Below are 12,743 nucleotides of genomic sequence, written 5' to 3'. Positions count from 1 at the left end.
TACATCCATCAGATAAGAAACAGATGTAAGCACAGGAGGGCTGAGCACTAAATGACAAACACATACACATATACTTTACGTTTATAGTTTTTATATTTGATGATGTGGAAAAATAAAGCTCTCTGGATGATTTGTTTGGATCTCATTATATTTATGACTGTTTTTGAAAAATCCTTGATTGGTCAACATAATCATTATCTTCACTAAACTGCTCAGTCTTGTCCAGAAACTGGTGTGTGTCTGCTTTTGTGTACACAGAATTTTCTGTGGGAACGAAGCTGTGGGAGAGTTGGAGTTTCGAGAGATGAATTAAGCAAACCAGACGAAATGAGAGAGCCAAACTAAGGTTCGAGTTAAATACAAACTTTAAGTTGAGCATTTTCCAGTCAGTGTTTCTTTGTGAGAGGCAGATGTTTGCTCTTTTAGCCAAAGATAAACTGTGGAGAGGGGGTGCAATTTAACGGATACATATGGGCAACGACGTTGAGAAAGTACCCAGAAACCTATCGCATCCCACATACATCGTACTTACTGATAAGTTTGTTCTCTTGCAAAAGCATTGGACTTGTCATTGAACACATGAATCCACGAATCTATCTGCAAGCAGCTAAAGCAATCATGTGGAGGTTTTTGATGCAGCCCCTTCCTTGTGACCGACTTCCCCTAGCAACAGCAGGCAACCTCCAACAAACCTTCAGCAACCATTTGTGGAATATACATTTTTTCTTCCTAGTGGCCTAGTGTTGCCCGCAGGTTACTCACAGTTATCTGGCCTGTGTGTTGGTCAGCAATCGATTTTTTATTACCATGCTCAAACAAGCGAGCTTGTGGCAGCAAATTTTCTGGGAGTTACGAGGAGACCTTTTATTTTAAAATGTTCTTCATATCAGCAGTACAGGAATCAGAATAATGGAAATGGAAATAAAGGAATAATGTTTATTTGGGAAAAAAAATCAAAGTAACCAAGGAAGGAAGACATTCTGGTGAAGCTCAGTTCCATGCTTAAGATGACTGCTTAGAAAGAAAAATCAGAGACAAGTGAGGGAATCAGAGTCCAACTCTGTTTATATAATGTCCATAATCTGCGTTTATGAAATGAAAACTGTGCAAATCAAACATGAGAGGACTGTGGAGTACACTGATTATGCAGTGCAGAACCACAAGAGTTACTGTGCTGTTCCTCTGTGAAGCCAAGTGTTTTGGCCAGCTCTAACAAACAAGCCCACCCAGGGCTCCATATATGCTTGAAGCTAAAGACACAACAAAGAATAAAATGGATGCTGTGCAAAGAGAAATTAAGTCATATATTGTCCTTAACTCCATCCCTATATATAAAAACAAACACAGGCATTTTTTCCACAAAAAACTGAATAGATTTGATGCATGTCATTTGGGCTGATTGTTCTCTTTGTTCCCTGATTGCCAAGACTTTGTGGAACAATTTACAGTTTTTTCTGATTGCTTAAGCACATTTTTTGTAACTATTGGCTAATTTTGCAAAACTCTTCACACAAATAAGAAAACCTGTCACCCAATAATCAAAACATTGTAGTTCTCTTGCAAAAGCAAACACAGCTAGATTAACTCTTCACACCTTCATAAAAATGGTGTTTCCGTATCAAACAGTACACACAAGCCATCATCTACTAAGCACACAATGCGCCAACTGCACACTGATGGTATGAATACAAAACACATCTGGCTTTTGCTTTCTCTGTGCACAAGGTAGGCCATGTCAGTTTGAGCTCATACTTCTGTCATAGATCCATAAGCATAGAGGGATCCAAACTTCAAGTACATCAAAACAAACACAAGTGTTCATTTCCAAGTATAGGATTATTTGCAATCGCCATAATGACTATATGGGTTACTTGGTCTGCAGTGAACATGCTTCCTCTGCCCCCAGCATCTGGTCATCTAGCAATTCTGTAAAGTAACAATTTCAGTATTTTTACATCAATGGTATTGGTGTGTTTCTCATTGGCATATGGCAGTGCTACAAATCTTTGTGCGAAGTGACTGTACTGACTGATTCTCATTTCAAGATGTCCTTATGGTACTTGCTACAGTGTAGCGGCTCGAGTTAGGCTGGACCCGTTGGCCAGCTACCCTCAGGGTCATTCCACGGTTGATTACATGGTCCACTATTGTAGCTCTGATGTCATCAGCAATTCTATTTCTTACTCTTCCTACCCTTCCTCTCCCCCCTCCTCATCTTCCTCTTGCTCCTCCTTGTCCTTGTCGTCCTCTTCATCCTACTTCTTCACCTCCACGTCCTCTTCCTCGGCCTCCTCTACTTCTCACTCTTTCTGCTCCCTCCATTGTACTCCGCACACACAGCTTACCTGTATTATAGTGCTTAGGCTGATTGCAAAGTGAACGAATTATCTAAAAAAGTTTTCACATGTGAAAGTGTGCCAGACAGTTGGCAAGTTAGTGTTAATGATAGCCATACATGTGTATACTTTTGCTAGGAGTGTGTTGGAAATTTGGTAATTGAGTGTTGTGCAGTGAATTGTGCCTACAGTTTTGCAAAGTGTGTGTTACAAAATTGCAAACTGAGTGCAAAGCAGTTTTTGTGCTTTTAGTTTTGCAAACTCAGTGAGTGGTTTTGCTATAAGTCTGAATAGTTTTAGAGATTGTGCTACAGGAATCACAGTTAGGGTTTAAGCATTCAGAAAAAACTGTAATATAAAGGAGAAAAAAACATATTCTAATTGTTGAGGGTCAGGGTTAGGGTTAGGACTGTGCTCATTGTGATGAAAACTTAAGACCTCAGAAGTACTCAAGTGCATGTCCAGAGCCCACAAATGTTGGTATAAACATGAGGTCAAAATGCAAAGTTTAAGAAGATGTACTAAAAGCAGCAGCACCTTGGAGACTACACTGGTATTTTCCACTTAAGAAAGAGTAAATGTAGATATAAAGAAATACAATGCTCCTGTGGCTGTATTTCCATATGTTGAGTAGATCAATGTGCAATTTGTTCTGCCAATTATCTGCTCTAGTGCCTTACACTGCAGTGGGTGTCTGGGTTGCTGAAGTCAACCATGTGGAGGATGTGTAATTTTTAACACTTCATTTAAAGTAATTTCAACAGCACATGTGGGGTTACAGTTCAACACTGTGTGTGTTAATTTGAACTATGAACATGTCATCATCATGTTGTCTCTAACAGATGTGCTCATAGTTTTGCCAGAGTGAGCTTTGTTAAGAACGTCATGCATGGGTTATCTGTGGTGTGTGTGTGTGTGTGTGTGTGTGTGTGTGTGTGTGTGTGTGTGTGTGTGTGTGTGTGTGTGTGTGTGCATTTACCATCGCTAGAGGTGTTCCACAAAGTGGCAGCTTGCATACTGGGATCTTGGGGGAACTCAGATCCTGTGAAGAGAGGAAATGAAAAGTAGAAAAGCAAAACTTTTATTTTTAAATGCTTAAACATTAAATGCTTTAAAAGGTTGAAGAATTGATGTCTTGCATATATTTTCCACTAGCAAAATGATGATGATGTCGATGTTAATGCCAACTACCAGTTAGCATTAACATGGGTTGTATCTGATGCTTTTGTGCGTTTTTAGTATTTATGACATAGACAATTTATTTATGGTCGGAGACTCAACAAACTGCAAATGTTTGCAAATGTTTGCAAAAAGCAGCAACTAGCAAGGAAACTCAGTGAAAGGTTCCAAATGATTGGAACCTTTCAAGCAAGTTTTCAGTATCAGATATCTGCACAACATAATTGCAACATGTAACAAATGGACATGAATTAAGTAAATTTGAATTGAAACTACGGGGTTTTTTTTATATAAAAAGTCAACATAGCCAAGTACCCACTTGAGGCCTCACACTTAAAATGGAGACTCTCACAATCCTGGTGCTTTGAAACAAGACATGATGAGAGAAGGGTAGATAACTGTTGACTCACTGGAGTCCACCTGCTCCACTGATAAAACCACTGGTTGCAAGAAAAATGTTTGTATTCCCCAACTGGTGGGTGAGTCCTTATTGGAGGTTCCTGACTGTTGCTAGGTGATATTGGGCACAAAGAGGGTGCTACACTAAAAACTTCCTTAAGCTTGCTTTGGTTGCTAGCAAATAGTGTGGAAGAGGCTGATTTGCCTGCAAACACTACTGTTTTGCGGTATGTAGCGATACTCAAAAAAGTAGATCACAAAGTGGAAGTAGAGGACATCTGCCCAAATCAGAAATGGCACATGCCTTCTTTTAGAGTGAAAACTGGGCTTCAGCACTGCAGCCAACATGTTTCAAAAAAACTTTTATTTTGAAAGCGAGTCTCTCAGTTTCCAGTTTGTGCCACACTTTTTACAATTTCCCTCCTTTTTAGAGAGTAGTTGGCGAGTGCTTGGGCCCAAGTTATCATGTTTCATGCAAACCACAATTTCCTAGTGACCAAAGCTATTACAAAGATGTTTTTGCCAGCTGGTTGGGGGTTGCACTTTTTTCTCTATCAACCTGTGGTTGCCACTGGATGACCGACCATTCTCTAGGCATATGTCACTGGGGCTTTATCAATTGATTTCCCAGAGACTGTCATCAAGCTCCAGCAACCACTCACCAATAGTCGGGGAACACACGACTGGTGGTTAGCGGATGGTCATGAACGAGTCTCTAGGCCTGTGTGGCTGGGCCTTATTCACTTGACCCTACATTGTCACCATTATTGTCATGTTCCTGCAAAACATCAAGGTAACTTGACTTGTGTTTACAACAGCTAGTTTAAAAAAACAAAAACAATCAGCTTTACAGCTGCATTCTTTACACCTGAAAGCTATATCCAAATGTAATCCACATGGTTGTGACAAAGTAAAAAGACGGTCACAGACTCAAACTTTCTGAGCCAGTGGCATGGACCTACATTTAAACAATGCTTAACCACAATTCTGGAGAAACTTTTCTATGTAAAATACTGTGTACAGACACAAACACACTGCTTCTTAAATGTAAAATAACAGTGGTGATAACGCTGTACATTTTCTAGTGCAGATCAAAGGTTTGGGTGTACAACAGGGAGCCTATCAACAAGCCATGTGGACCTAATGCGCTCTTATTACCAGCTGAAGACAGAGCTGCTCTCTGCTTTTCATTACTGGGGAGAAGAGACAGAAAATCGGCTTCAGAGTGCAGTGCTGCAGGTCATAGGTGATTCCTAACAAATTAAACAGCCAAAAATGAAGGACTGGCAAAAAACTCTAAGCTGTTTTACCTTCACTGATTCTCAGGGCACCAGACCGCTGACAAACTTTCAGTTCACATACAACATCCCACAGTTCTAGCCGGCTACAACAGTGTGTGAGTCTGTGTGTTTTGGTGCAGGCTGGGATAGTTCAGCATGATGAATAGGCAAATGGTTGCCATCCAACTTTGGGAACGTAACCTAAAGTCACAAACGGATGTGAAAATGCAAGCATGTGCATGGACACCGCTGAGAATTGACTGCAAACTTAACTATACACATGGTGCATTTGTTTCACACATGCACACGAAAAATACAGAATTCCTAAACACGTCATAAATATTTTTGAATTAACAACTTGAAAACTGACAGTGCGTGGCATGCAGGGTGACAGTCGAGGAGAGAAAGTCTGCAGACAAACAGCACCAGGAGCCTGGTGACACAGGGTCACGCTAATTGGGTGATAATGTGTCAGGATGGTAACGACTATGTGGTGGTGCTTGTGAAATGAACTGTGTTAATGAGCAGCGCTTTGGGCCTCAGCACCTGTTAGTGAGGAGTCTGGAAGCTTGGCAACAGGCTCACAACAACAGGCTCACAGTTATGGGTGTTATGCTCATGATTGTTAAGAGATATGTAGCAAACCCAGAGGGCAGACATAGAATCAAAATGTGTCTCTTTACTAAATTAGTAGTTCTTCTGTAATGCTACCTGATTCCACAAGCTATTCTGCACTTTTGGAGTTAGAATGACTTGCTGGTTTCTTCGAGGAGGCTACTAACAGTGTCTTATGGCATGTCCCGGCCCCACGGTGAGTCTAAATTTACTCTGTGTTCTCTACTGTTAGACTAAGAAGTCTGGAGCTCTGTGCTTTACAAAGGACAGAGGAGAGTGGACGTCGCAACTCACTAGCTTCACCAACACAAAGCTAGCCAAGGGCAGCCAGGTGAGAGTTCAATAGAAGTGGATGGTCGTGGGAATATAGTGAGGGAAGGGGGAGGAGGACGAAGTGCTCGTTTATGGAAAAGGAGGCACAACTGTGTACTTCTGAGAAAAAAATGTTATCATTCCAGAAAGATTTGAAGTTTATAATTTTGTTCAAAAACAAACACTTGTGCACAGCGATTTTGCTGTTATGTCTAAGGTCTGCTTACTTCCTGCGTTTCATTTTTTCCCCACATTGTGCGCCCTTTAAAGAGAACACATCTGTTCTCTTTCATTAAGACAATCATCTGGAATATCTGGGAGAAAATGCAGAGCAATTTTGAGATTAGCTTTCTAATGTTTCTCAGCAGTGGAGGCGAGCTGTTGTATTAGACCTGTTTGTTAAAAAGGACCTAAAAATAGATCCCAGGTTTCATCAGCTGTGGTTCTGGCCATTGATTGAATCACGATTTGGATACTGACTGCAAGACCCATATGTACCTCTGTACTGAATCCCTGTCTGTCAATATGAATAACCAAAGAAGAACAAAAGCATTGCTTGCATTATAATATAGGGAGGAAGAAATCGTGCACATATGCGTACCAGTCAAGTCTTTCGACCATGAACAGGCTGTTTCCAGTAACATTGTCTCAGAGTTGCAAACATTTTAAATTACTGAGGTGGCAGATCAGAAAATAGTGATGAGAAGGGAAACAGAGATAAGGAGTTTCAACAAACCCAGCCTATTTTTTGCAGTGGTCAGGAGAATGGCCAGACTGGTTGGCGCAGACAGGAAAGCAACAGTAACTTGTAACAAACAAGGTATTTAGAGGAATCTATCTGAGTGCCCGTGTCAAACTTTGACGCAGACGGAAGCAGCTGGAGTACAGCCAGGTGCTCCTGTTATCAGCCAAGAACAAGAAACTGAGGCTACAGTTCACATGGATTCAGCATAACTGGATAACAGAAGATCGGAAAAATGTTGTCTGGTCTAATGAGTCTTGATTTCTGCTACAAAATTCGGATGGTATGATGAGAATTTGGAATATCCTATCCTATCCTGCCTTCTATCAAGAGTTAAATCTCATCTTCCCAGTTTCTGATTGCTGCTTCTAGTAGAACAAAATGCTGTTTCACAACGCTCAAATCATCTTAAACTGCTTTCCTGAACGTGACAGTGAGTTTGCTGTACTCAAATGGCCTCTACAGTCATCAGATTTCAGTCCAACAGAGATTCATATCATAGATGTGCACCACGCAAATCTGCAGCAAATGTGTGACGCTATCATGTAAATATGAACCAAAATCTTGGAGAAATGTTTCCAGCAGCAGATTGAATCTATGCCTTGAAGAATTTTCAAAGTCAAAAACAGGTTCAATCCAGACCTAGCAATGTGTACCTATCAAAGTGATCTAAGAAACAAAAGCAACTGGACTTCTTTAAGTTTCTCAAAAATACCTCACCTCTCGTCTGAGAAGCTTGGTGGAGAGTCCAAGGTATTTAAGGCTCAGTTGAAGTTGTCCCTTAAGTGGGAAATTGACCTAGTATTGATCATGTGCCTCTTTAAACTGAGCCAAGACGTGAAAAAGGCTATTGGTCATTATCAGCAGAGGTTTTGTGTGAAGCCGTTGCGTTTATCAAGTGGCTCAGCCACTCCAAAAATGCATGGCACAACACAGAAGAGACACCTCGACAGGATGAAGGTCACATTTTGTTAATATTTTTACCGTTCACATTTAGGCATCTGAAATAGGGATAAGATCAGAATGCAAGTCCAGCTAACTTTAAGCTGTGCTTCTGCAGTTTCAAATAATTTCCATTTCAAAAGTCACAAGTTACTTTTCCAGATTTTCCAGATTTCCATATATTTCCACTGGTTTTTATTATAGTGATGATTATCACAACTGTTAAAAACATTTTTATCTCTAAGTACTGTCGAAGGCAAGCAATTGGACTTCACTTGGAAAAATAAAACTGTGAACATATTTTCCATAGCATGTCAGAAGTGACACTTTTAAAAATTCAATTCTGGTATGGCAGTGAACGCCCATCAAAATTACGGATACGTGACAATCTTTATAAGAGTATCATGTTCCCTTCTTGGCTGCTTTGTCATACTTCATTCACGTTAAAGCTCTGGAACGTCCTCTTTCATTTGCAGCTGAGTGCCACTCCTAGTAGCAAAATATGCAGTAAATGGTTAACGTGAAGGTGCCTCTGAGAAGTCCAGACATCAAATATCCACACAGAAAATTCCATGAGAGCAGCCTCTGATCCCCGTCCAGCTGTATTTGGCTTACGATGATAAAAATCAGGCAGGGACACGAGCTTAACCCCCATAAAGCTCTCCGAAATTGGTGTGACTTTACTGTCGCAGCAGTGTATGGCAATTAGTGCAAATCTTTAAACTCGAAGGCTTGGGAATGAGGAAAAGGAAGGAGTTAACAGAGAGCTAAGAAGAAAATGAGACACTAGGTTCCTCACAGGGTAAAGCTTAACCAAATCAGAAATGTTCAATTTGAGCAGTTATGCGTAGCAACTAATATGCTGTTATATGGTCTGGGGGGCTGTGTTTGGAGCCAGGGTGGTTGGTGTGGTGAGTGAGACTGATGTATGAGCTCTCCCACTCTGTTATTAGGGCCTCTCCCAAGGCCCCCTTCCATCCCTATTAGCTGGAAAACTGACCTAACTCAGGGGTTAACTGGAAGAATGGGAAACCAACCATTTTCACAGTGCAACTATGAAATATTTCTGCCTTTAAGAGATGAAAGCTACAGATGAGGAATTATAATTATTTCTTTCTACAATTTGTCTTCATCAAGTCTCTGTTTCCATTCAGCAAGTTTCTATTCCTGTTCTGTCTCTGTGATGTCAAAGAGAGAGGGTGTCCTTAATGTGGTCTTCTTGAACACACCGCTACAGCTGTGGAAACAGAAGCCCCACCAACCTGCTGGTCAAGCCTCCTGTTTAAGAGGCAACAAAAAGAAGGAAGGAAAGCAGCTAGTCTCAGATACTGAATCAACGTGTAATGTAACCCCAGTTACAAAAAAGCACAATGCAATGATGCAATGCAATGCAAATCTCACAAACCTGTGTTTTATTCATACTAAACATATATGTGAATTGTTGAAAATGAGACATTTTAGTATTTCGTGAAAAATAGAAAAAAGGGGAGGTTAACTAGAAACAGATCGGTAACATGCTTGGGTATAAAAAGAGCTTCATAGAGAGTTTCTCAGAATTAAAGATGGGAAAGGTTCACCATCATCTATAAAAACTGTATCTTTATAGTAAGATGATGCAGAAATATGGTGATCTCTGACCTAAAGATCATTTGGATGGAATCATTTGGAATTGAGAGATTAGTTTGATATGTTTCCTATGTTCTAAAATATGTTTTTATCTGTATTTAACATGGAATTGGGGTTTTAGATTAGTTGAATTCTGAATTGTGCAAAGTTTCTCTCTTAGAGTCCAGAAAAAAACAAACACAAAGCTAGTACTGAGCACGTCTCCTTTAAATGCTCTAATTTTCCCTAAAAACCACTCAACTCATCCCCTGCATACTGACATGAAGGAAGTAGCTGTGAAGTTTTTATGTCATCTACTTTTCAAAAATGTGAAGTTTTAGACAATGTAAAGTTTGAATAAAACAGTTAATATTCCAGTAATCCTTAATGAATTATTAGCCTCATACTCTCAGAGTGGAAAATGAATGAAAAGTTACAATCACTAAATGGCAACAGGCAGTGAAGAAAAAGAGTGGTGAGAAGTGAGGGAGAGAGGAAAAGTGAGGGACTACAAGGCAATTATGGATAAATTGAGTGAAGATGATTTGGAAAATGTGAGTGCAGAGAAATGACAGAAAGAGAGGAAATAAAAAGGAGAACCCTCAAAAAAAAAAAAAAAAAACTCAGTAAAAGAGCCGCTCGTAAAATCGACTTTTTAAGAAGTGGGCTTCTGTCCCACTGAGCAGAGTGAGGGTTTATGTTGGCTGGAGAGTTTAGAAACCACAGCGAAAAACTGTTGACATCTAAGAATCTGGTAACCTGAGCGAAGAAAGAAAAAGGCAACACAAACAAGTAGTGGGTAACGGTAACTCAAGTGGACACGTTTCAGGTTAAGCCTTCAGTTACAGCAGGTTTGTACACAACACTGTTCAAAACATCCAGGCGCTTATGTGGTCTGCATTGTGTTGAACTTGTCCTCTACTCATGTAAGAGAAGAGTAAAGTAATCCTTCATGCAGATTTGAATTTGCAGACATTTATATTAGGGCTGCCACAAACGATTATTTTGATAGTCGACTAGTCACCGATTATTTTTGCGATTAGTCGACTAATCAGATCATCATCCATTGGACGTACAGCTTATTGCACCAGCAGCATCTGGTCTTATATAACTATCATTAGCTTACAGCTTGAAGTGTTTGTGCTAACTAAAAATAAAGACAAGATGGTAGTTTATTAATTTTTAATGAAATTTGCAGATTGTTTCGGTGAAGTTTAATAAACTCCTTGCTTTCTAAAATATAACAGGACACCGGAGTATATTCTCCAGCGTCTCACACTTCTGATAATCAGCTGTCTGCTTGACAGTTTTAGCTGTGCAAAAACTATAACTTTAATCTCAGCCAAACCGATTTACTCAGGAACAAATAAAATACTAAAGAAAGCCAAACAATAACATTTTTAAGTTATCTAAGTGACTTATATATATGTTTAACCTGACTAGCGAAAGACGGCGGTGGGTTTGAAAACGATTTGCCGGGAGTCCGGTGTTCTCACGGCTCTAGTTAGCCTTGCCCCCGCCTAGCTAACGAGCTAGTGGGTAACAGACGTCTCCGAAAACGTCGGAGCGCTTTTGAAAATATGTGGTGTCTTGATAAACTGAGCAGATATTTGAGGTTTACACAGCTACATTCTCGCCTGAAAATATGTTAAACGTTTATTTTGTGACCAAGAAAGAATAATAAGAGTAAAGTTAAAACTAACTAGCTGCCGCCATTGTTGACAACTGCGCTGCGCTATGAATTCTGGGACACAGCTTCTTCTTCTTCGGGGTTTAACGGCAGCTGGCATCCTTGTACATGCAGTGCTGCCATCTTCTGTTTCAGTCCGTTATTACACTCTTAAATCCTACTACTCATTCCTGCGTCCTTTGTGATCTTACAAAGCTTCAAACGAGGCGTCGACTATTAAATTAGTCGTCGACGATTTTAATAGTCGACATAATCGTGACTAGTCGACTAATCGTGGCAGCCCTAATTTATATGCAATGTAAAGTTTATAAAAGCTGGAATAAATGATGTTGGTAAAGTCATTTTAGAATTTTTATTACAAATGGAAGTAACGGTATGACCAAAATCATAATAATCCTAAAATAAGGTGAAACTGATTCCATTAGAAAGAGATGGGGAGGGTGTGTGTGTGTGTGTGTGTGTGTGTGTGTGCTTGTATAGCTGCACCTGGGTGCTTGTGTGCAGGTGTTTGTTCCCAAGCTCGACTAAAGCGTACAAAGATATAAAAGCAGGCCTGTTTAGGAAGCATTTACTGAAGACATTATGGGGCCGAGAGCACAGGAACTACTTACTCTCTCTCTCACACCACACACACACCTGCATTGCATTTGAAAGTACTGCGCTGTAACCTTATATGAGCAAAGACAGGGGTGAGACACACAAGAGAGAGGAAAAGCAAGCTAGGCTTGGGAAGGGAGGTTTTGAGGAGGTAGATGACAGGAGGCAGCATGACAGAGGCCTTTTTGGATCAGAACAATAGGCAACAACAGGAAGGGCTCATGTTGCAGCAGACATTTGCTCCAACATGTAAAAAATTGTGGAGAAAAAAAAGGCACATTGCTTCCCATCAAAAAAAAAAAAAAAAAAAACACCAAAAAAAGAAAAGACAAAGTGCTAAACAGGGAAAATGGTTTAATTCAAGTTAAGAATACTAAAAGTGGAATTACTGCTTTGGCTGATAGGACATTCATAATAAAGTTTGGGTAAAAACATCAAATTTGCAGGCAGCACAGTGGTGCGCTGCCTCTTAGAAGCTAAAGGATTCTGGCTGAGGCCTCTCTGTGTGGACTCTGCATGCCCCAAAACCTGTATTTGAGGTTAACTGATGATTCAACACTGGTCTTACATGTGAACATGAGTGTGAATCATAGTTTGTCTCTCTGTGTGTTGACCCTGTGATAGGTTGGTATGTCTCACTTATGACCAATTTCAGGCACACCGTAAAGAAGCTGAAGGTTACACATATGAACAAGTAAAAGTGCTCAAGATGTCAGTTCTGCAAAAAATGATCTGGCAGTGTGAAGCTCACATCAACAGTTGTCACTTGATAGAAAGAAGCTTGTGGATGAAGCTGAGTAAACTGTGATGCAACATTCTTAAGACAGATGCTCTTTTGAACCTGCTGGAGAAACTGAACTTTGAACTCTCTGCAGGTGAAAAGCAAAACAGGAATTTAAACCGTTAGCTGGAATTATCTAGTTGTGGTTTTAATCTAAACCAGCGATCCAACATGATTAAGTTCTTCAGGACTCCTCTGTCTAACCCCACAAAAGTTAAGCAGACTGCACTGCATGCAGCTTCCCTCCAAGAATAAAAAAAGCAAA

General features: G+C 40.2%; 1 protein-coding gene across 2 annotated transcripts in view; it reads right to left on the bottom strand.

Moving 5' to 3' along the window:
- The window catches only part of ror1 (receptor tyrosine kinase-like orphan receptor 1), a 135,596-nt gene that overhangs the window by 44,270 nt on the left and 78,583 nt on the right, over window positions 1-12,743 (bottom strand). For both annotated transcript variants that reach the window (XM_026147809.1, XM_026147810.1), the window contains exon 2: window positions 3,316-3,378. In XM_026147809.1, the coding sequence (XP_026003594.1) occupies window positions 3,316-3,378 (63 nt within the window). The remainder of the gene's footprint in view (window positions 1-3,315; window positions 3,379-12,743) is intronic.

The sequence above is a fragment of the Astatotilapia calliptera genome, chromosome 17, assembly GCF_900246225.1.
Source record: "Astatotilapia calliptera chromosome 17, fAstCal1.2, whole genome shotgun sequence".
NCBI lineage: Eukaryota > Metazoa > Chordata > Actinopteri > Cichliformes > Cichlidae > Astatotilapia > Astatotilapia calliptera.
The sequence above is the reverse complement of the archived record's forward strand: the minus strand, read 5'-3'. Positions and strand labels throughout refer to the sequence as shown.